At 36.8% G+C, this 25,995-nt stretch overlaps 1 protein-coding gene across 1 annotated transcript in view; it reads left to right on the top strand.

Moving 5' to 3' along the window:
- The window catches only part of LOC106623286 (uncharacterized), a 65,586-nt gene extending 41,145 nt beyond the window's left edge, over nt 1-24,441 (top strand). Inside the window, exons 6-20 of the mRNA XM_070106588.1 lie at nt 3,961-6,455; nt 6,556-7,153; nt 14,786-15,046; nt 15,124-15,314; nt 15,386-15,736; nt 15,795-15,889; nt 15,951-16,173; nt 16,233-16,324; nt 16,395-17,113; nt 17,181-17,332; nt 17,391-17,458; nt 17,769-17,908; nt 17,979-18,100; nt 18,356-18,718; nt 18,775-24,441. Coding sequence (XP_069962689.1) covers nt 3,961-6,455; nt 6,556-7,153; nt 14,786-15,046; nt 15,124-15,314; nt 15,386-15,736; nt 15,795-15,889; nt 15,951-16,173; nt 16,233-16,324; nt 16,395-17,113; nt 17,181-17,332; nt 17,391-17,458; nt 17,769-17,908; nt 17,979-18,100; nt 18,356-18,718; nt 18,775-18,934 — 6,030 coding nt within the window. The 3' untranslated portion in view covers nt 18,935-24,441. The remainder of the gene's footprint in view (nt 1-3,960; nt 6,456-6,555; nt 7,154-14,785; nt 15,047-15,123; nt 15,315-15,385; nt 15,737-15,794; nt 15,890-15,950; nt 16,174-16,232; nt 16,325-16,394; nt 17,114-17,180; nt 17,333-17,390; nt 17,459-17,768; nt 17,909-17,978; nt 18,101-18,355; nt 18,719-18,774) is intronic.
- The last annotated feature ends 1,554 nt before the right edge of the window (nt 24,442-25,995 follow it).

Raw genomic sequence — 25,995 nt, 5'->3', positions numbered from 1 at the left:
GAAAAAACAGAAGCAAAAGCAGAAAATGAAAGAAAATTGATGAAAATTCATTTAGTGCACACTAATACACTAATCCATATATAATTATAACTGTATGTGGCCATTGTATTGGTTAATGCTGCGTTGCTTTTATTATTCGCTCATTTCATGGCTCCTCCACAGCGCTTTCGAGTATCAAAAACAAACTAGAGAACTGTCAGCCGCCAATTCAGCGCTGATCAGATCGTTACAATGGTTTCCGTACATACATACGTACATTTTTATGTATGCTAAAAATACTGTTGTGTTTGTATCTACCGAAGTATATTTACAAGCAATGAGAAATCTACGTCATGCAATGGAAACTTACTGTGGGTCGGTATGACATTTCACGCGATGAAATAAGGCGAAGATGCGCGTGGGGCGCCTATTGTTATTTATTATTGTAAACAAGATTAACATCTATAAACAGTCATCCTTAAATCAGAAATATAGCAGATCTGATTTTATAATTTGGCAAAATGTAAATTTTACGATTTGCTTTAATGCGAAAGTGCTGCATTGGGGTTTACGAGTATGCATATAATGTTTTTGCCTTAATATGCCTTATTGACAATGACAGCTTTTCTCGCTGGAACGTGGGACGAAATAAAATATTTAATTTTTTTTTTCAATTCACGGCTCTACAAAACAAAAATTTTTTTTGTTGCCCAGGATACCTTAACAAATTTCGATGGTTTAAAGTGCCCAGATTACGAATTAATTCATAAAAGTATTGAATGTGCTGTTGTTGTTAAGATAATTGCGCATCTTATATTTTAATAAATTATAATTAAAGTTTATTTTTCTAGTCACGATTAGGGTACTGCGTCCCTCTTTCGCGTATATAAGCATCACGTGATCGCCATTCTCAGGCCCTTACCGAAAGTTGGCAGTTTTTGGGTTTAGATAAAGATCGAATCTGGAGATATTTGAGCCCACACTAACAAAATTTCCAGTTTTACTCAATGAAAATCTCCCTTTGCGTTTCAAAAGTGATTCGCATGCCTCAGAAACAATGATGCCGTTAAATTTCCAAATCGGTACAATCTACTAGTGGCAGTGAAAGGGAGCGTGAAATATCTACGGCAAAGTTATTTTCTCAAAATTAATATAAGTATATGTATACGTGATCAAATTAGGAATGATAAACCAATTTATCAAAGCATTGGGTGTGGAGGGATATTTGGATATCTAGAGCAACAAAGCCACTGTAAACTCGGTTCATTAAATTCCATTATACATATTTATATAGATCAGTGCAGACGCTTTTGAAAACGATAAAAAGTGAAAGAAATTCATAGTAGGTTAAAACTCCCTTCCGTTGGGATAAAAAATATACGAGTATACATTGCTATTGTAAATTTTCTCAGAAAATGCAAAAAAGACTTAGGCACTTTTAACAGAGTTATTGGTTGAAAATGCTCATTACCATATAGCAATAAATTTCCTATATTCATAAATTATGAGTAAATTTTAATTTTTAGTTTGCTAGACTTTATATTAGATAACCTTTACGAGATTTTATTAGATCTCTCTGCCAACGTTTTTGGAATTCTATTTGGGTTAAGTAATGTTTGAAATCCGTTTACGGTATACTACATACCAAAGAAGTAACTAACTCGATTCACATATCTGGTTTATCATTACTTTAAAAGTTTAAAAAAATCCGCAGTAACTCCTTGATATAGGGGACCTTGAACTTGTGTTTGTGTTTGCCTTACATTTGTTAAGATACTCGACCTTCTCTAAACACCTATCAAAAACCGAATGGTAGGCATATTCCGAATAAATATCACTTTCTGGTACAATAGGCATTGGCTAGTCGCAGTTCAAAATGAGTATTTTTGAAAAATATAACATACGATTATATAATATTAATTTTGTAATTACAAAACAAAAATTGAATGAAAGCGTTATAGTTAGAGAAAAAATGTATTAAATTACCGGTTCATAATATAAAAAAGTCTTGAAAAACAGCTTTTTCGTAGCATTTCGTAATAGGTTATGAACAATAGGAAAGAATTCGGTAGTTTGAAGATAAAAAAGCTGTATAAACCATAGTCATTGTTCAAATCACAAGCATGTTTCAGAAAGGTCCACATTTTAGTGGTCACCGCGCAGTTGTAATCGAATTAGGTTTTCTTGTTCAGAAAACCCGCATAATTCTGTTGACTGCTCGTAGTTTGTTATAAGCAATCTCAATTCTTCTGGCTTTCTGGAGAAAGGTGGCAAATCTTTGGTACGTATTGGCTCTGACCAAACACGCATGCGGATGGATGAGCAAAAGTTGCGTTCATTTGGGGTCCACCGACCATTGAGGGCAGTTTGTCGTACAGCCCAACGTGGTTATGTTCCTTAGGCATGTCCGCATTCGCTAAGAGTTGGTTCATAGTCATGCCCACGCCTCCGGAGCCAAACGACAGCGAAGAAATATATCCGATGAATATTAAGCAGGTGTGATCGTCGTAGTCGCAGCAGCATTTGTGGGAAAAATAGGTGAAAAATTAGTTTGTGTCGTATCTATATTTGACATACTTAATAATGAAGACTGTGTCTCAGCTATTGCGTTACCCACATATAGAGATTATTCCACATGGATGGATTCGTATTTTATTTAACTTTCAACGCAAAAGGGTAAGCCATAGGTGAGCTAGCACAGACGAATAGTGTGTCATACATCTACATGGTTGCATTTTAATGTACAATTAAACTTTCATTGTAAAATTTCATATCGATATCTCAAAAACAAAGGGACTATTTCGCTTATAGAAAAAAATTCATGATATATAACATTCAAAAATGTTCAGGATATAAAAAAACGGATCTTGATTTACTAGTGAAATATGTACATATGTAGCTTTATATAAATTAGTTTTGTCTGGAGTCACCGAGTCCTTCATTACAGTTTTAAAACAAGATTACTTTACGATAGTATCAACTCCTGACTTCTCATTAATATAGATGGTGTACCCCTTCTGGTTATCCGACTAGTGCTATTCCCTTATTCCAAAGGCTGCTAAACTGCTGATGAAATATTAGGGAAAATCGTGTCCGCAAAGATTGCTCTATAAATACAAATCGTAAACTTTTCTTCGCCCGGGCCTTGAACCTCCGATTCACAGTCACGCATTGTTTGCATTCCAATACGGTAGCCGGAACAACTTTTCTTGTTGCATTATATACTAACCATATATTTACCAAATTTTGGCAAGAATTTCACTACTCTCGTACATGATAAGCTGTAATATTTTATTATAAATTAGTACAAAAATATAAAATTTTACGCTTTGCCGAAATTATTTAAAACAAACCGAAGTGTGTATTTATTGCAAAATTCAAATTAAGTTGCCCATTGTTTTCGTGTGAACAAAGCCATCCGACATAAACAAATTATGCACCTCCCCACACCTACCTACGCACACACACGTTTACACACTTACAGATGGAGTAGTGTTTTGTTGGTGTAGGCATGACATGAGTAAGCCCTAGTCCCAGTCCAAGTGCCGCACATGAAAATGCTTTTCCGACAACAACACACCACCACACTCAAGCACATATAAAATGGTATTGGTGCACTTGCCAAACGGACGCCCCGAATATTTGGGAGAGTATATGTGTGTTTATGTAGTTGTGCTTCTCGGTTGTACATACCATAAATGAATATTGCGATATTTCGCTCAGTGAAAATTTGGTTTTATTTGTGCAATTCGCCGATATCCTCCATTTAGCGGTGCAGGGTGTGGAAATTCAGCGAAATCGGTCCTCAATTCAAAGACGTCTACGAAATGTGTGTTAAACAGACACTCGCGCAGCCACAGCAAAGTAATGTTTATCAAATGGGCAACTGTTTGTAGGATGAAGGGATGAGAAGATGGAGAATATTTATTATGAAATGGTCATTGTGAGCAATAATAAAAACTTGTTTATTTTTCATTCTAGATTAATATGGAGAAGCGTAGGAATACTTTGGATCGTTTCCAACGTTTGGGTTTTGGTCGGAAATCGACTCCAGCATCGAGCGGTGTATCAGCGGACGGCAGCAGTGGCTCTTTGCGAAATCGAAAATCGAACGAAAAATCCGAAAGACTAAGAGAATTAACTGAGCTATTGCGCGGAAATAGATCCTCACCAACTCCACCGCCCATACCGCCGCCACGTAAGCCGCGTAATGGATCACATTCGGCTTCGAATAGTTTGGAGCGGGCTGACACACAGATACATGCGCCTGCAGTGAGGACTGCTTCTGCCGGCACCTACTCCATTGAAAGTACCGAACCTCCAACGTCATTCATATCAAATCGCACTGATGATATCATGTTGATGGACCAGGAGGAGGACAAACTTGCAGGCAAGATGAAATCAGGTGTTGGCGATTGTGCAAACCAAATCAATAATTCCTCGACTGTGACAACAACAGCTGCAGCAAAAGATGTAGCAATGCAAACTGGAGCAGCAGTGGCACACGCGTCAACAAACCGTCTATACAATACACTCAAACCGAATACGAGTCTGTCGAATTTCGAATCGTTAATGTCGATGAGCAGAGAGAAATCAAAGTCGCCGCCGCTGCGATCTTCTGCTAATATCACTGCGAGTAGCGTTGTGAGTGCGGACGATGCGCGGCTGGCCGACAGTTCAGGTATAGCTACGAAACTGACGAGACCAGAATCTCGCACGGTAATCGGTTCATATGCCCAAAAGGGTATACCGTTTCGGTCGGCGTCGTTTTCACAAATTGACCTTTCGTCTGGAAAGTACAAAAAGTCTTCGTGGAGCGCATTGCGTGATCGGTTGTGGCGTGACAAAGTTGTTGGATCAGTTGATTCAGCGACCAATACGAAAAAGCCAAGTAGCAGTGAAGAGACGAGAAACGCCTTGATTCCTGCAGTGCGAAGCGAAGGGAAAGTGAAGTCCGAACCCGATTGGATTTACATTCCATTGAAGAAGAAATCCGAAATGAGTATTAATTTGAACTATGGTCAGGATATGAAGAGTTTAGAAAATGTTATGGAATCGCCAGATATTATACCGGAGGAAGATATATTTAACACCGATTTAGAACATGCATCGACTACTACAGAAGACTGCAATGCTATGGTATTACAGCACAATCTCGTTATTGCACATGCGAAAATGGAATCGCTGACAGATACGATACAATCTGAAAATGACTACACAATTGACGCGAAAGAAGTTGCAGTCACCATTGAGCCAGTGCCTGCTGTTGTGGAGGCGGACGAGGGTGCAGTTGAAAAAGCGAAAGTGATTGAACAGCCGACCATTCTTGAACCCATTAACGCCGATCTTATCGAACCAAACGTAGCCATGTTAATGGAAGAAAGAATCGCGTTGGAATCTCCGCCAGACAATTTCCTGCAGACGGCTACTACTTGCCTAATACCAGTGTCAGTGTATGAATGTGCTGCACAGGATTGGCGCTTGGAGAATCCACCACAGGAGTGGGTGGAAGTGCAACCTGAGGAGTTTGGCATTATACCAGAAACAATAGAGCCACTACACTCACTTAACGATTGTGTGAATGTGAAACCTATACCAAAAACAGCGCTGGAGTATCATATGGAAAATGTACCGACGATCTCAGTTAGCCGTTCCTCTGAAGAAGCAGATGATAAATGTATATTGCGTAGAAAAGAGACGTTCGACGAGGAGTTCAGTGATCTCGTAGAGCGGCGCCAAGCTTCAATAGATACTGCTGAGCTCAGTAATCGGTATAGTCAAGACGATTTAGATGTCGGAACGGAGAAGCGAGCATCTTTCGATGCAATCACTACACGGCACAGTGCAGATGAGCGTAAACGTATCGATAAGTCGAAACGACGGAAGGGTATGTACATTGACAATGCAGCGTGGAATGAAGCTGCTAGTGTAGAAGCGCACAATAGAGGCCTGGCACTGGACATTCCATTAGCTACAAACTTGAATATGATTAAGCTGAATACATCGGAGGATTGTGGTATTATGTATATTAATAGTCCGCCCACTGATGAAAATAGAACTCCAGGTTCGTTATACTCACCCGAAGTAAACACTCCCGAATCCGACAAGCCACTAGTTTGGACAAAAGCTGATCGGCTTACTAGTTTTAGCTTGCAAAGTTCCGAGGAGAAGGATGAATTACAGGGCGGGAGCCTTAGTGCGGGTAGTGGCAATACTGCATTAGATGGTCTTTCTCGCAATAATAAAAGTTTTCCTTTTCTACGCACAGACTCGGTGTCTGACAACGAGAGCGATCGAGGCGCATCGCAATGTCGCGAACATGCCAGTCCCAGCCCCGTTCCAGGGGACTACGATTTTAAACGATTTTCCAAACGACCACTACGTGGACCATATGGCCAAATGTTGGAGAAGGAAATGAAAAAGCCTAATAAAATGCACTTCGAGGAAATTTTAGAAGACCTTCGTGAGTCAGAGATGTAAGTAGAAAGAATAGTTTAAGAATTTCAGACCTTTTTAATAATATTTATTAAATAAACAAAAAATAATAATAATATGCTATATAATGTTAATCCTCAGCACATCGCAACCACGTCGCCCACGTATCGCCTATGATGACTCCAGCGCCCTTGCAATGAATACAGTGCGCAACATACCTCAACATTCTAACTCGATGCGAGTTCGCAAGTCGAATACCTACTTGCCCGTTCCTGCTCACACTCGTGCTGCGTCCACACCTTCCAAAATAGAGAATATGAATAAAGATAGCGGTATCGGCAGCTTGGATAAGATAAATCCACATGAGAAACGCTATCAAAGCACTTTGGATAACTCCGTGACGCGCGATGATAAGAACTATCTTGATGCAGGTCATCATTACGCCCACCAACATCATAATCAGCGTGAAATTAAACGCGCAGCCTCCGAGACTCCGGTCCAGAAAAACCATCACAGTAAACGCAGTCAGTCTATGAGTGGTGAGAAAACAGCTTCAGGCGGAAATCACATAGCACATCAAGCGAAGCGAAGCCTCGACGCGACCACTGGGGCAAGTGCCAAGTCCAAAAGCGGTGGGGCTAAAAACTCGACTGTGGTGCCGTCACAGGAGCTGCTGGCCGAATTATTAAAAGGCTCTAGCGAAAAATTGATATCTGAGCAGAGGAAACAGATGGCTGCGGTAAGTTAAAGTCTCTACACCTATGTACATCGTAATATAAAGTTTATAAATTTCCGGTTGCGTAGACAGTGGCACGTAAAAGTGTGCAGTGGAACACTGAAGTTTAATTAATTTAATTTTAAACTATCGTACAAGCTATTGTATTTACTACTCGCCGGAAGATGTTGCCAGAGCAAATAGTTTTGTAAGCATCGACGTCGTGCAGCAGTTTTGTTCATTTCACAACTCACTTTGATAAATAAGTGATTATCCGCAGGCTCTATGAAGTCTGAGAATATTCGGTTAGGAGTTCACATATTTATATACCTATTACAGGTGTATTAGGGTGGAACGAAAAAACATTTTGTTTTTTTTTGCTTAGTCTGGCCCGGCCCACTTACTTTTAAAGTAAATTTCGAGTTAAAATTTTTTTTTACCAAAAAAAATTTGTTTCGTTTGAAGTACACATTTATATAAAAATTACCGAACTTGACGGTTTTTGACTCAACATTTATTTTAATGCTTAAGGAAAGCATGTTGTCGTTTAAGACTTTTTTTAAACTCCAATAATGACCACAAAAATTTTTTTTAAGGTGGTAACTTTTAATTACTTTAACAACTTCTAGAACACTTATCAAAAAATTTTTACGAAATAAAAATTTTAACTCGAAATTCACTTTAAAAGAAAGAATATTTTTTTTGAAGAATATAATCCTTAATTTCATTGGTCAGTTTGAATGATCGAAATCTAATAATTAATTTACAAGTATAAGATGACTCTCTCTCTCCTTTTGCATGCGATGGTGTTGATCTAACCCAACTTTTGACTTCTTATTCAAAGTGTAGCAATATAACTTTTAGTAATTGCTGCACTGGAAAGGTAATCTATAGTTGGCTTCATGCTTGTCTGGTCCAAAGGAATCCAGAATTTCAAATTCTTTATTTATTCGTCGATATAAATTTGAAAGTTTAAGATCTTTGAGAATTTCATCACTTTAATTGTTAACTTTTTTTTCGCTTAGTGATGTATATCCTGGTCGAGTGGGTACAGAAAAAAAGCGTAATTTTGTGTAAAAATACTGTTTCTTTGAAAAGTGCTGTCAAATAACCAAAGAGAAAAGTTCTCAGTGAGAGAAGCGAGTTGATACAGTGGCATCCAAAATGTGAAAGTTTAGGAAAGAAAGCTGGGAGCTTTGTGCGAATAGTGCCATCCCCCAAGTGCTTTCACAATTATTCCCATAAGTATAAACAAGCTGAACGTTGTGTTTATTTTTGTACGAGTGTAGAAATAAAATTTCGCCGCCTCTTCCATTCGATGAAGAAACGATTATTTTACTCACATGTAAATATTGCGTAGAAATAATATGTGGCTTTGTTGTACTTATCGCTTAAATGAAACTACGAAGTGACCTGGTGCGCCATTCGTGTGGCTTTCAGCTCCAAACACTTGTTGTTGCCGCTACAGGTCTCCGAGCGCACATTCCTGCGGAGTTTTGTGCGGAGAGTGCGCAAATTTTTGTGAGACTGCTTTTCAAATATTGCGCTCAGAGAGCGCACTAACATTGAAAATATACAGAAAGACAAAATGCAAAGGAAGAAGAATCAGCAGAGACAAGCGGAAGAAGAAGAGTGAGTGTTCGGCAAGAAGAAGAGTCGCTATAGTGGTAGTGTAGTGAAGTAGCGAAAATTTAGCCTTTTTACGTGCGTCGGTTGTGGCGAAAAAATTGTTTAATTTGTTTTATTTTTCGCGTCGAACATTTGAACAACGCATCAAACAATTAATTTTTCATAGTTTAGGCTCGAATACGCAAATATAAAAATTATAACAAAACAACAACAATAACAAAATACAATCATTTAAAACTCGAAACGAAAGTGACCACCAGAAAACCCAAACAACACATACAAAAAGTAGGAGGTCGTCGGCAACACTTAAAAAATGCGGAATTTCAATTAAAAAAGGTTTTTAAAATGTTTTGCTGTGAAAGTGTGTATCAGGAGGTCAATAATTGCAGCTGAAATGTTGATGTTGAAAATCTTCAAAACTGCTATGTGTATGTGTACTTTTGTATACGCGTCTGTCCAGCCAGATAACCAGGCGCAGGCATGTGACTTTGTGTGTTGGATGTGTGCATTCATTGGTGGACGAAGACGTGCGGAATATTTGTGTGTTTTGAACATTAGTCTAGGAAAATCAAGCCTGCCAAAGCTAATAGCAAGAATGAAAAGAAATTTATAAATTTTCAAATACGCAGCTACAAAGCAAGCCGTTCGTATATAAATGTACATACATATGTATGTGTGCATGGCACATACAAGTGGCTTAAGTGGCAATCGAATCCTTTTTTCACTAGTAAAAAGCCAGTGGAGTGTAAAAATTTTACGTTGTGTACACATAAAATCGCACCTGCGTATACGCTACATATCTTCACTGCTGTACGAACATGCATACATACTTGTATGTAGTATATATACACAAAATCGGTGTATACAAGCGCTGGCTGCATACATACATATACATATATGTAAAGGAGTGAATTGCAGCAAATGTAATCTGGCAACCTGAAGCAGGCAATCAGGCTGCAGTGAGGTGTCCTTGCGAGACGTTGAAGGCGATCTTTGCAAGCGATGCGTTGAATATTTCAATGTTGACAAAAAAGTTTGTATTTGAGAAAAATAAAATATTTTTTATAAAATATTTGCTTTGTATTCAACGAGTATGTTAAGTCCATAGCTTTTCTGCCAGAAACTCTTTTTTTCCGCGCTCTTTCATAGCGGAGACACTGCTCTCGCGCATCCCCGCTCTCGTTAGAGAAATTATTATTTCGATTTTATTTTGCGCTTGAGTACTTCTGCGTGTGTGTATGTGTGCATAATATGGAATTGCCACTAAAAAATGGGAAAATGGCATGTTTATGCGCATTTTGCATTTTTTGTGATTTCGTACGCCATCGTAGAGAAAATCGGAATGCTAAAATAAAAAATAAAAATCAGACCTAATAATATATGAAAGTTATTAAAAAGCTTTTCGACTACTTGGTATAGCATGCAGCGGCAGTTCGTATGTATGTATGTATGTATGTACATGTTTGTTGTGGCCACTAACAGGCACATGCCATCATGATCAGTCCGTTGGCGTTTGCTTAGCGAAATACAAAAATAATCAAACATTGATACATACCATATACATATACACTCGTTAAAATATGTATATACATAGCTATATGTGTGGCAATCGGCGTCTCATGCGCCTGTTGCCTTACTCCATCAGGCGGCTGCGATTATGCTATAATAACAAGTAGACAGAAATTAAAATGTTTCCGCTCATCCCCTCGCCTGGCCGCACTCAAAGACTACCCTCTGCTCCGACCCCGACATGTTGCTCAAAAAAGCAAAAAATCACAAAATAGAAAGAAATGTGGCAACGTGTGTGCCTTGCGCGCTTTTAGCACCTGCCGACAGCACTGTAGTCCTCACCACTCCGTATACGCTGCCAAGCGCCACAACTCTGACGTGTGAATGTTAGCACATGTAACGAGCACGCGACAAGCTTGTTAGTGCTTGCAGATAATTTTCTATAACATATTTAGTTTTTCTATCACAACAAAAGCGGCTGTTCGACAGCAGCCTTGAGTGTTTATTGTGGTGGTTGCCACTGCTATTGTGGGTTATGCGCTGGTAGGTGGAGGTAGGGTTATTGAGCGTGAGCAACGGAAGCGCAACATCAGCCGAGTGCGGCAAAGTGACAGTGATGAGGGTGGTATGTCGGGAATAACTGTGTAATATTCAAGTCTCATTATACTTATGACCATCTATATAGCAATATGCATAGTTATATATGTATGTATATATGTGTGTGTAATGTCACATGAGAGCCTTGTCAGCGGAAGCGCTTCGGGTACAAAGCCGTTACATCCTACTGGCTGGTTAGTCGATTGGTTAAATCGGGTAGCATGCCAAAGGCAACTATTGTTAGGCCTTTGTGGTTCGTTACATGCCTATACACACACACATACACACGGACACTTTCTCGCTTATAAACTCGGGGGCATACAGGCTACTCAACGAAAGTGGGTCGCTGCTGCTGCAGTAATTGATATTGCTGCCGCTGGGTTTATTTTGCACAACGCTGTTCATTTGCAACGCCGCACACACACACACACTCACCGCACTTAATCAGCTGCAGCTGCAGCGCATGCTTTTTCATTAGTTGCGCTGAGTAGCGCGGTCATCATCGCCCAGCAAATGCCATTTAGCGCCGTCATTGTTGCCGAGACATTGTGTTACCGTTAAATGCAGCGTTTAGTGGCGTGCCTAAGCGTCGCTTACGCGAACACTCATACGCAACGTACAACCAGCAGTATGCAAACACATGTGTTATTTTTGCCATGCTTTGGATACGTCAACACGCAGGTACTTCTGCACTTACGCATCCAAGCGTTGGGCATTTAAAGTTTAGTTCCACCTTTGCGCTGCTCTTTGTCGCTTGTGACTTGTGTGAGTCTCCTTACAATTTTTGAATTTTTTGTTGCTGGAGACGTGTGCACGGAAAATCGCTGCGAGCGCTTAAAATTCTGGCAGCTTTGAAAAATAAAATTTAAGTGAAACTTTTTTGCGATTTTTCGAGTGAAGTAAAAAATTGGTAAAAAAAATGTATGTAAAAAAATACTGTTTTCATAACTAGTGCGAAATGTAGTGAATTTTTAAAACAGATGCAGTACAATTTTAAGACAAAAATTCGGTGAAAAAAGTAGGTAAATCCGCTGCAGATTTATTTGCGTTCTGTTTACGATTTAGAAAACGTTCTTATGAACTTTTTGTTTTTGTTGTATTACTTTTACCGCCATTCGGTTACATCCTACTGGCTTTGGCATTTGGCAGCCTTGAATAAACCACTTCAAAGTGCAGGTGTAAATAGCGCCGCGAAACTATAAACACCCTGAGTGGGCATAGAGGTGAAAACAAGCTTCCATGCAAAATATAATAGCCTTGACAGGCGACAGCATCAACAATAACAATAACAAGTGGAAAACATGTCTTTTTCTTCCAGGTGTAACTTAGTACACTCGTACGTACTTAGCTTATGATGAGCGCATGTATATATGAAAGAATAGCTGTTTACAATATTGCTATAGCCTGCATTTAAGGCGCATTAGGGTGGGTCGGGTTTTTCATTACCGTGGTATTTCAAGCAATAATGATCAATAGTTAATAAATAGTTTGTCTTCGTATCTACGTAGGATGCTTCCTGTATATTTTTGGGAAACGCATTTACTTGCGGTGCAACCCTGCACCAATTTGTCTTCTGATGCTTGCGCATCAGTGTTATGATTCTCTCTTTTTCGCGTGAAAAAACGTTGCAGTAACCCTTTAGTTTTGTATTCTATAAATTATTATAATTTGTTTAATGTCTTAAGTAAGAAAAAAAAAAGAAATTTGTATTTTCATTTTTCTTTTGAACCATTCACAATAGTAAAACTGATTAATGTTAAACCGAAGAGCGCTAATTATGTCTTAATAATCTATTTCCAAGGAAATTTCCATAAATAAGCACACTTAAGCCACTAAACACCTTAGGGTATGGGTTGGCTGTGACTTACTGACATAGAGCAGGGGCTTCCGAAAATTCATCTAGAAAGTCGTATGAAAAATGTGAAATTTTGCGATTTTGGTTGCAATCATAAGTCGCCTAGGCTTTTATTGTACAATTTTGACCATCATTATCCTATATTATGTGAGATATTATGTAGATAGCTTCAAAATATTAATATTACTCGAACTCAAAACTTGTCTCATACTCATTTAGTTTTGACATTTACCTTTTGAATTATTTAAATAATAATATTTCACTCTAAAATACGAGTCAATACGAGTAAATCAAATGCTATTCTTGAGGAGTACTGTAAAACATCATTACTCAATCTCATTTTTATGATCGATCACCCTAATGTAACCTTTATAGCACACTTTTATATGTACTGTGATAAGTATGAATATCTCTATTTATTTATATAATGTTAAATACTTGCGCTAGGTGCTGCAACACATATGGTATGTATGTTTATGTCTCATGGAGGCTCTGCTGCATTCTTTACGGTTTTATTTCCTGTTTTGGCCTATTTTAAACCCTTAGCTGCGTAACTATCCGCGCGTATCAACTAGTGGCTGAGCTTAAATTCTCACATTGCCGCCGGAGTGATTCGATCAATGCAGGCAAGCATGGTCGCCAGTTAACTGTACATTGGTTTCTGACTGCAACTCGGTGGGTGTTTCATATGTTGAAGCGGTGAATAGCTGGGTGTAAAAATGTAAAAATAATTGCAACGGCATATCAGCCTTAACAATAGATGACCTCTCACGAATCTGAGGGCTTTGTTGCCACAATAAAGCTCATACAAGCACGAAAGCGTTTAGTAAGCTCTTGAAGTGAATGATATATTGTAGAACAATAAACAATTTTTTATCAAATTTAAAAATCTATTATACTTTTTTAGAGAAAAGTTGCTCGAATATAATGAAATCAGTGATATTGAGCGAAGAGTATAGTTTGACAAAAAGCTACGGTTAGATACTTTTAACGTCGTTTTGTACTGCCACTGAATAAAAAGGGGTGAACTATGGCGAAGTAGAATAAATTGAGAGATTTAACTTTAGAGAATGGTCATGTGGGGACAGGGTTAAGGCACATACCAAAGCTGAGGACTGTTGTCTGTTTGGTTGGGAGACACAAGTGGATAGCGGCACTCGCATATACAACGCACATTGCTGAGCGCTAGTTGTTGGTAACGCTTTTGCTAAGCGAAAACAAAATTAGTCGAATAAAGAGACTCGAAGTAAAAAAATGACGTTAATCACTTCTTAATGAAGTGAATTTCAACAAGGCCTGGTACACTAAGTCAAGGTCCATTTAAAAAATAATTTATTTATTAAAATTTTGCTTATGATTCCACAGCAAATAGTATAATTTCCAATTGAGTGTTTGAAAGTATTCATTCTATATGGCTCAAGGGTCCTCAATGTTGTCGAATATTTTTTTCATGAATACATTGCGTACCTCATTCTACAGAGCTCATCAAAGGAAAATGCTGTTAATAACTAACCTAAAGTGAAAAGTAACTAATAAGTTTAGCAAAAAAAAAAAAGAGAAAAAACAAACAAAAAGTTCAAAGTAGTGAAAAATTATAACTTAACATAACCTAAAGATACCAAATACAATAACATATATAAAATAATTTAAACGTTAAAAATGACTCATAACCGTGAAAGTTTGCGGCTCAGTTTGCTTGATTTGCAACAAAACACACCGGCGACATCAAACGGTAGTAGTAATAATGTCAGTGTTTCACAAACCATGTCGGTGATGGCCAATCAAGCCATCACTACCGCCGTGAATCGGATCAATAAAGTCATTGTCGCACATCAAAACGATAAGTGTGAGCGGCTGAAGAAAATGCAATCGATCACCTGTTCCGATTCGGAGGACGACTCCGAGCGTCGCGCACAGCTCGAAATTAATAATCGATGGAATTATGGACACTACGATGGTGTAAGTGATATGCCAAAAATCGTTGATGTCTATGCAACTGGAGATAATTTGTAGCTGTGAATTTTTATGATCATTCATTAATTTTACGGTAAACTTTTTGCTTTCAGGACACACGTACACATGTGGTGCAAGAGATCTTACGCAATGAACAGTCATATGTAGAGTCACTGCAAATAATTGTCACAAAATATTTCAAGGTACTCAAGTCTCCCGAACATGCTGGCATGATCGACTCTCGCACGGTGGATGAGATATTCTTTATGGTACCCGACATACTGGAAATACACCAAAAATTTCTGGCCGAGTTGAAATCGCGTTGGGATAGTTGGGAGGCAAACCAAAAAGTCGGTGATGCTTTCCTGGAAACGGTGAGTTGCGTTTGCTCAGTTGTGAGATATTTTTTCCAAGAAAGTCATTTAATATTTTGATTCATTGATCGCCTCAGTTTTCCAAGTTGGAGGTTTTGGAGGTGTACACATCTTTTGTGAATAACTGTAACCGTGCCAAGAATGCTATCCGCTCTACGAAACATCAGCGACCCTCGTTTGCGAAATTCTTAGAAATGACCGCACGTGAGCACAAAGGCAAATTGACGCTGGACAATTTGCTCATCAAACCGGTGCAGAAATTTCCAAAGTAAACTTTCCATGTGATTCAAACACTATAGTTAGTTGCTAATCAACTGTATCTTTCGATCTTTTTCTCAGTTACGAAATGCTCTTTCAAAGACTCATAAAACACACCGATCGCGATCACCCCGATCAAAAGCATCTGCAGGGCGTGCTCAAACTTGTTCACGATATACTTGTCCATATCAATTGTAAAGAGCGTGAAATTCTTGAAAATGGGCAACGCGAGGCGACTTTGCGTGAACTTGAGGGTGTTATCGAGGGTATAACAGATCTGATAACACCCGATCGACAGTTTTTACTTTTTGATTTGGTTTCGATGCCATCGGGTCAAGGCGCGCGCAAAGAGCGTGGCTTCTTTCTCTTTAATGATCTATTAGTGTTGACAAGCATCAAGAAACGCAGCGGCACAATACGAAAGCCCAACCCGTGAGTTTGATTCCAGCGTGTAAAGTGATATCTTATACATGTGTGTGATTTATTACAGTTCTACCTGCCCAGGTACCGTGGCCTCCACACTCGATACCAACAAATATAAGTTCCTTACTAAGATCTCGCTGGATTGCTTAGAAATCGTGAAGAGTATGTATTTGCTTGAGTTTGATTTTAAATAATTTATACCAACTTTTCTCTTAACTAATAGCTAAAGATGAAAATGTGAAGCGCATAATGAACGAAATAGAAAATTTAGCCGAAGACTGTAATAAGTTACAACAAATCGCTGATATCACTGCATCACTCAAGTATCCACACCAGTACCTGGAGGATGTCATACGTGAATTACTGCGAGATGTACAGCGTCAGCTATCGGAGCGTCAGACTAATGACACACAACTGAATATGCTGGATCTACTGGTTAACTCACCGTAAGCTGCCAACAAAAATTTGCAATGAATGCATCTTAACACGCAATATTTCTTTATAGGAATGGAAGTCAGAAACTCTCGATCGTCTTCAGCAAAGCTGAGAAACGCACACAGTGGGAGGAGACCTTCAATGAAGCCAAACAGAAGTTGGGTGAGCTTAGTGTTATGCTCTTCGATTTCAAATTTTACTCGATTCATCTATTTTTATTGACTTTTCACAGCCGCCACTCTTGAGCGACATCCTATTCCAGAATTTCTGATGTCCATACCGATACGTAAAACCCGCGCTGGGCTACAGTTCACTTGCGCCGCAGCAACGCTCAGCGAAAAGCGTGACGTGTGGGTGTGCAACAGTGATGGCTATGTGGGCCAAGTCTGTATCATGTCTCTCTACCCAGAACCGAACGTCACTAGCTGCAATGGTGTCTGCAATGCCCGCATACTTTGTGTAGCCTCCGTACCCGCCTACAATTCGAGCAATAGAAATTCCACAGGCAGTGGAACGCAGCTACAACAACAAACGCTCCCACGCAGCGCCAGCACTACACCGCTGCACAGTTACACACAACAATTGCGCGATTATCGCAAAAGTATTTCTCCGAACTTCCAGCCGCCCACAGTAATTGGCACACCGGAGAAGAAAAAAACGCCATTAGCACCGGTAGCGGGAGCGGCGAAGCCCATTGGCGCCTGTGTTGGTAAGGACAGTGCAAATGGTGACGCTAGCGGTGACAACCAACTGGATTTGAATTTGAGCTCTAGCGATGATGAAACCGATACAGCTCTAGCGAACGCTAGCGGCTCTGTTGGCGCCATGTGCAACACTGACAGTGGCATAATCGAACGCGTGCCAAGTCCGGCTCCCTCAACACAGACGGTCGCCTCGATGACATTACCAGGTAGCAGCAGCAGCGGCACTCCATCGCACCACTCACATCAAGTAACTGTGAATGCTCTATTGTAAAGTTTGTACTTACTCATGTGGAATGCTCTTTGAATATTTTTAGGACTCGAATCCGGATGAAGGAGAGGGCAATCTATCAACAATGTGGATCGGCACAGAAGACGGTTGCATTCATGTCTACAATAGCACCGATAATATACGCATCAAGAAAAACCGCATAAAGATCGAACATCAGTCGGCTGTGTATTCCATATTGTGAGCCCAAGTAGATCGAGCGTTCTGAACTCCGTTATAATTTATTCATATTTTTCAGGTACCTGGACAACAGGGTTTTTGTCTCTTTAGCTAATGGTGATATTTGTGTTTACTTGCGTGATGGTGGTAAGTAACTTGTGCATTTGCGTTACTGTAGAATTCCTGGACTTGAAAGTACATAAGTATGTATAGAAAGGATATACCTACGGTTTCATTTTTATCTCCTCGGCTTAGAAACAATTAGCCTACACATTTTTACCATGCCCACAAACCCATAAAATAAGAGCCATCTTATCGACATCTACTTCAACCAACCAATCTATGTTACCAACTTATAACTATAGTTTTTGTAGAGATTAGTTTGAGTTCGATGATTTTTGTTGTATATGCTAACGGATATCCTATATTTGGATTAATTAACCATTTGTATTTGCAGTTGTCTGGAATACCAGTTCGTCGCATTGTCTTTCAATCGGTACTGTAACAAGTCCCGTTACAAAGTTGCTGAATGTGCACGGAAAACTGTGGTGCTCCATACAAGGCATCATAAAGGTTTTAGATACGGAGACTTTGTTGGTTAGTGGCGATTCTACACTTCTTCTATAATATTGGGTAATCGAAAATGTGTTGAAATTTGTACTTTCAGGTGGTAAACCAAATACAAATCTCATCTGATTCGAAACCTATTACCAACATGACGGTGTCGAATAATTACGTGTGGATTTCGATACAAAACTCGGCACATATCAAGTGTTTTCATTCCATGAGGTAAATATTTGAGGTTAAAATTAATTGTTATTGGATATATTTATTTTAAAATCTTATAATAATCCCTTGCTTTAAATATAATATTTTTATTACAATATGTCTTCTTATTCCTAGTTTTTCGAGTATTTATTGTTTTTAAAAACCCTTCTAGATCTATCCCCAAATCATTCTGAGTAGGCTCTGCCACCGGTTATTTAGAACTGGATATGTACTGACACTTTCGCATATAATCAATAATAAATTTTAACATTTCAGCCATCAGTTAATAGCCGAAGTTAACTTAGCGCCAGCTGTGAATAAAATGCTTTCGAATTGTGATGAGATTATACGCCAGCACAAGGCTGCCTGTTTGCGTGTCACGTCGCTGCTGTCCTGCCGCGATCTCATTTGGATTGGTACCAGTGCGGGTGTGTTGCTCACCATACCGGCGCAAGGTTTCGAGAAGGGCGTACAAAATGTGGTACCCACTGGCATTCCACACGGCCACACCGGACATGTGCGTTTCCTGACATTCGTAGAGACGAGTGGTCTCAGCTCAGAAGGCAGTGGCAGCAGTACAGGGTCCACGGGACGCGATAACGAAAATGCTGTAAGCAGCAATGAATACAGGAGTCATAGGTATGCGGTTTGGCACTTGACTGTCTTATACTATGCTTATACAAATCTCCTTACAGTTCCACGAAGCATATGAAACCGAAATCGGAATCGAGTACCATACTCGTGATATCCGGCGGTGATGGCTACGAGGACTTCCGCAATTCGGGTGCAAATTCGTTAAGCGAAATCGCTGGCCGTGAAGATAGCACCAATCATTTACTGATATGGCAAATTTGAAGTAGGCGACGCAAGAACCGTTGGAAGGAATTGCTTTCACGGTGGAAAAACAACAACTAGTGGTGGCAGCGTAGTCCGGGCGGTTACCGGCGAAAGCGTGGAATCAATCGACACACAAGCACGAGCATCTAAAATGCGACGTTGCAGGGACGAGCGATTTTCACGAATCAGGTGCGATATTTTATTGCGTAACCAGCTTCGCGGGTGCCGAACGGTCACTACACAAGGATAAACACAACCACAATAACAAACACACAAATAAATACGCAAATTAACGAAGTCGTTCGTTAATGTGGATGGACAATTTAAAATTTGCCATTTCTAGCAAAATTTGCGAGAGAATTAAATTTTTTTACCTTTTTGGTTGGGAAGAGTGCGCAAATTGGCGAAAATGGAAACTGTGAGATCGACAGTTGACTGTTGCAATTTAGCACTGATTACTGAGATTATAACTGCTGAGTAACTCACATACACACACACCTTGGCGTCTATCGTTGACGGCACTTGCGTCACCTGTGCCGAATCCAAAATAACAATTCGAAAAGCGATCGTGCAAAACGTTTTTATCGATAAGTGAATCAAACAATATTTGAAATCGTGTGTACCTACATACATAAATACAACTATATATGGTATATGTATGTGCTAATACATATGCATATGTATACAAGTATATGTTAACTGTGAAGTGTTTATTTATAATATTTGAGAATTTGCATAAAATCTAAATCTCTTTGCTCCATTCTAAAACAGCTAATTACAAACATACTCGTACATAGCTGCTATACATACTTACAAATAAAGTTAAGAAGAAAATTCCTATACATATAAATATATACATATTACTTGCATACATACACACATATTTTAATTACATTTATAGATTAAATTACAGCACACACTTTTATATAGAACAACAATTAAATACTTGCGTATACACACACACACACGTGCGTACATGCAACCAAGGCAAATGAAACATGCAAAAACCGGAAATAATAAAATTTATTGAACTGAAACTGAATAATGTGCCAAAATGTGTTTCTTTTGCTATAACAATTGTAAATGATCAATTTTCAAAAAATATATATAACATATATACATACATAGAAATACATATATATATATATATATATTTAAATAAAATGTTCAATGGCGGCGCATACATAGGCATAGTTGTATGTTTTGGATTTAGACAAATCAGCTCGGACAGCTCCAACTTGTGGGAGTTGTGCGTGAAACTTTTTTCCTTATTTAAAAACAAAAACAATCTTTTTGTATATTAAGCAACTTAGAAACGTAGCAGAATGTATAAACTATATATAGTACTTAATAACTGTATACATACTACTTACAAACAAATTAATTGAGAACAAACAAAGCAAACATAAATACCTAGAAAAATTATATTTAATGGCTGCAACTGCAAATGCCCGGAAATATATTTGAACCGATTGAACAATAATTAAATAAATCTACTATTTAAGAACTATTTACAATAAACATTAACTAAGGTGAAACTAACAACAAAATTATACTGGTAATTCTTTAAAATAAAATAATAAATAATTATATAAATTATATTGAAGGTTATTATAATTATTGAAGGTATAAAGTTAATGAAACTGTAAAAAATAAACTCTTCTAAAATTAAGTTTTTCAAAGAAATGTTATTTATATCTTATATAAGGCGTGTTGAAGAGGCCAAGTTTCGAAACTCATATGTATGATTCAGTGAGAAATTGCAAAAGAAATTTGGCCAAGCTGGGAAGTGGTGTGAGTTATATGAGATTTCGAGATACATAAATCAAAAGTAGCTGTATTTACTTTTAAAACACTAAGTTGTGGAGTGTTAGCCGTAAATTCATATGTTTAAAGGTCGTCTCTTCTGCTTGGAACTAGCGACGCGTAGCGATTTAGAACCGAAACCTCGTTTTTCTACTAATTAATTGAACTTCAGCCTTTTTTTATAGGGGTTGCGGGTCGGTGCAACCTTTTTACTTGTTAGAAAGTAAATTTTTTGTTATAAATAACAAATGATTTATACACATTAATTTACCTGAATTAAAGTTCTGTTGAGGTTTTCGGAAAAATAAATGAATGTGCAAAAAAAAATTTAATACATTTATGTGCCAATGAGATAGTTTGTATTTTACGATGTATGTACGTGTACACACACAAATACGTAAGCATTCTCTATTAAACGCATGATTTCACTTATAATGGTTTAAATAAAATAATTTAAATTTTGTTTTTGTATTTGTTATTTCTTATTCTTTCACATTTATATTTTGAATTTAATTTATTTTTTATTGCATTGCTATACAAATTTGTATTTAACAATATGTACAAATAAATACTTAAATATACGCGATAATACTAAGGCACTTCAGTAACTGGACAATCGCAAAAGTTTGTGTTGCAAGTCTTCCACTTACAATAAACTAGAAAATTTACAACACTCACCAGAAATGCCTTTCGCTAACTGTTCTGTTTCTATGTTCAATTAAAATTATGCTTGTTTCTTAGAATTCCACATAATAACGGAGAGTAATAATTGTTGTGGATAATTAGACCTCAATCATCCATTTAGTTGCTGATACTTAGCAGTTGCGAATGCACCTAATTTTTAGGTTATACTCATTGGAGAACTACCGCTACCGACACCTAGTTCACTTAGAAATTCATATAACAAAAATATTAGATCTAGCTTTTTCTCCTACGATGGTTTGGCCATGCTTTTAGTTTAATGCACGAACAAAGCAATAAAGCTGCTTACAAATTCATGGTTGTAGCTGTAAGCAAAAATAACTAATATTATGATACCAGATATCATTAGCATTAATCATACCTGATGTTAACTATGCTGTACTTTACTATCTTTATGCTTTTCTTCGGCAAGATGCAGTGGCGATATCGGGTTCACCGAAAAATCCTTTTTATAATGCCGAAGGTAATTTTGAAGCATTAAATAATCAGACAAATTTATCAGCTTTCTCTTTGGGGTTTAAAACATTTAGTCCGACTATTTATGGGATAAAATCGCGCCAACAATTAAAATAGTTTAGTCAAGAACCAAATTCCTTTGGGAGAATATATACCATATATAAGCACCTTTGCAGTAAAGTTTCTGTTTTTTGATCCGAAAACATCGAAATTGTGTTTTCATATTCAACACTAATAAATGATATATCACTTCAAAGGCCATCAACTCTATTTAATCTGTGTAGAAGTGCTCTGTGGAATCTGAAACTCAAAAGAATGTCTGCGAACGAATAAATAAATAAATAAATATATTATTGGTTAGAATTTTTTGGTGGTAAGACATTCATCAAATGGCTTTAAAGAATCTTACCGAGTTGGCAGTTTCAATCGAACTCAAATAAGCGTCTGTTAGATTATATAGACCTAGCTACCATTGCAGCATATTAATTTTCCTTAAAAAATGAAGCTTTTGCTAAAAGTATCAAATCTTCGAAATCTCTTAAAAGAATGCCATTAAATGTGTGCTGACCGTAAATGACCCACGTAAGCTATGTCAACTCATTAAAAGCGGTTTCTGAGAAGTGATGATCCAAAGTTTGCTCAAATTCTTCACTTAACTATTCAGATTTGCTTTTTTATTGCAACTTTCCTGTTATAAGAGATAAACCTTATTATTGCAATATTAAGTTTTTTCCACTTCGGCATTCTAGTAGATGTTTTGGTCCTGCTGGGCTGCCGGTTATGTTGAAACACCCGTTATTTTTGTGTGTACTCGTGTACGTACAAGTATTTTCCGTATCTTCAGAACTACTAAATCAAACAAACTCGTATGTATATGTACATACTATTTATGTGTATAGAAAAGAAGTAAACAATTAAGTATAAAAAATTAATATATTGAAGTTGGTTAACATTAAAGATATTTTATATAAAAACTTAACGAGTTAAATGCATAAATGTTTAAACAAATACCTTTGCTGCTGAATAATTAATTAAACAAACAAATAAAACAATCCATATTTAACAAACCGTTAAATTTTAAATAACATTTACTGAACTAATATTTTACCAGTACCAAGATGAATATATGTATAAATATTCAAATACATACAAATGGTTGTAAAATTGAAGTTATAGCCGTGCAAACGAAATTATTTGAAAATAATTAAAGTTTCTTATACAAAAATAAACAGTTTATTGTTTAATTTTCTATGAAGCATATATTTGATATCATCATTTTATTGAAACTTTTAAGACTTTACATAAAGAAATAATAATAAAAACGAGCAAAGACTTGCAAAAAAATTAAATAAATTATAAACAAACAATTATAACATACCATATATTATTATTAATAAGAACGCATGTTTGTAAATTTGTAATTTTTAACAGTAAAAGCACTTGCTTAAGGATATTCGTGTGTAGCAAATTTCAAAAGCAGTTTCGAAAATAATTTTAAGTACTTCTATATATTTTGTACTCATATTTTTACATATTTTGTATTCGAAATCGAAAATCTTACTTCGCTATAACAAAGAACTTTTCTTATTTTCCACTTCACTGTAATATATAAATTATTATCTTGACTTTTTTCTAAAATATATCTACTAACTTGAGCCCTACTTCATTTGCTTTCACAACCTAAGTGCTTACATACACACATGCATATCTGAGCTTTTCTTTCCGTTTTCACTTTCATTGCTAACGGTATTGGTATTATCCTCAAAAAGAGCAGTTTGTGCTTGTGCTTCCAAACTCCCAATACACCTACAACTAAAAAAAGTATATGTACTTACACTAACAACAGTAAGCAACAATATATCCATACATACATAACATATACAAGAGTGTACATATGTACTTTGAGCTATATACATTTGTATGTAAATATGTACAAATGCCGATTTTCAGCAGTAACAAAGAAGTTGAGTTTACCGTTAAACCAATAAACAATATTGAAACTGAAAAATAAATAATAATAAATGTTCGATATTTTTGATGTGAATTTATTGCATTCATTTTGTGTATTTGTAATGTAATTAGTTGGTATTGTATTTAATAAGAAGTAATGTAATGATAAGTGATGCGTTAATGTGTTAATTATTAATCTCACTTAGTAGATACCTACTATCTATTTTGAAGAAGCCGAACGGATTTGACGAAATATATGTTTGTAAGTCGGTGATTAAGTTATTATTGTTGTATTGTATAAAAAATAAATTAAGTGTTGTTATATTCTACATACATACAAACATACAAACATTTACAAATTAAATGCTCGCACATATGGATAATACTACATTAATTTAATATGTAAATGTGAGCTTATGTAATTGTATATTTGGAGTGTTTTGATAAAATTGAAATCTATTGTACCATGTCAGTCCAGTTAAGAATGTTGAGTGTTGTGAGGAGTGAAATTAGATTTGATTACTGATTTGGAAAGTGCTTACGGCGGCTGCTTATTGTAAGATCCGATGAAATATTTAATAAAAAATAAATTAATTGAGTTGATTTGTTTATGGATTGTGCGTTTTATTTAATCAATATTAATTTACTAACTTTATAAAAAATAACCAAAAAAAAATGTATCTTCGGTTGTACCGAAGCTAGAATACCCTTCACAAAAAAAAAAAATTCTTTACAAGAACTTGATTTTGAACGGTCATTTGAATGGAATACAGCGTTGCCACTGGTCAAACTCTTATAAATAAACAAAATTCTAGAAGAAAACAACTAAGGAAGGGCTAAGTTCGAGTGTAACCGAACATTTTATACTAGAATAACGAAAACCTTGTAAGTGGTATACCTATGAGGGTTTGGGTGATTTGTACACCAATAACACATATTTTCGGCATTAAATTATGTTTGTCCAATATTATCCGTTCAATTAATTTTGTTAAGATATCTTACATATTGAATCAGAAGTTTGAAAATCTAGGAGTTATCATCCGGTATCATCCATTTGTACAGTGTCGGAAATGGTACTTAAGCGATTTATTCAGATCGAATTTGGTTGTTATAGCTATATTGGCTGAGAAGATATCTTAGAGGGCAGGGTCACAACCATTTTTTCAAAATTTTTAGCCCACAGGTGCCCCTTGCTACTGCGATCCCCATTTTCAACACAATGAAATAATATGATGTTGTTGGTTCAATGAATGTAACGTTATTGAATATGTTTGACAGATGTCATGCCAATCAAACATAATCAAATTTAGTCTCGTTCACAAAAAATAGTCCCTACCAACATATTTGTATCTTAATTTTTGACAAAACAATATACTATTAACAAAATAAAATGCTTCCTGATTTTCATTAAGGAACCTTACATACCATCATCCACAAATATGGAGTAAAATCTCGATATAGTATATATATAGTAAATCGATTTTACTCATTTTCGGCACACAAATGCACCATTATAGGAAAAACACATCCACTTAATATTATTAAAATAGCCCATATATTAGCCGCTATATGCGGTATGAAGTAACCCGGAAGTTCGAAAATATTTCGAAAAGGCATATGGGGGCTTAGGGAAGTATTGACCCGATTCAATTCATTTTTCCCATACGGGCATACTATTATCAGAAAGAGACTCTCTCCGAAGTACAATAATATATCTCACAGATATATTCTTTGGTGCTGGATTTGTATACTGGAAAGTTTAAGAAGAGGATTGGTTGTAGTCCGATTTCGCCCATATTACTATACGTACTATAACAAGGATATGTTAGAATAATCCTATGTATTCCTTTGTAAAAAAATGTTTTATCCATCAGGAAACAATGAATGGAAATTTTCGAGACACAAAAGACTTTTTTCTATTGTTACAAACTTAGCAGAGATAACATTACTTTGAGACCAATTATTTGATGAAATATTATTGATAGTATTCTAGTAAAGCTTAGTACTATAATAAGGACAAGCCAAGGACTTTTCAGCCATTGTAGAAATCATATGACAACGAATTCAGGTGCGGAATGTGAAGTAAATTCATTAATGGTTTCAATTGAAGAACCAATGTGAGGATATATAGGGCGAAAAAGTGGGTGACTATCACTTTCAACAGT

This window comes from Bactrocera oleae, chromosome 2 (assembly GCF_042242935.1).
Source record: "Bactrocera oleae isolate idBacOlea1 chromosome 2, idBacOlea1, whole genome shotgun sequence".
Classification (NCBI taxonomy): Eukaryota; Metazoa; Arthropoda; class Insecta; order Diptera; family Tephritidae; genus Bactrocera; species Bactrocera oleae.
The sequence above is the reverse complement of the archived record's forward strand: the minus strand, read 5'-3'. Positions and strand labels throughout refer to the sequence as shown.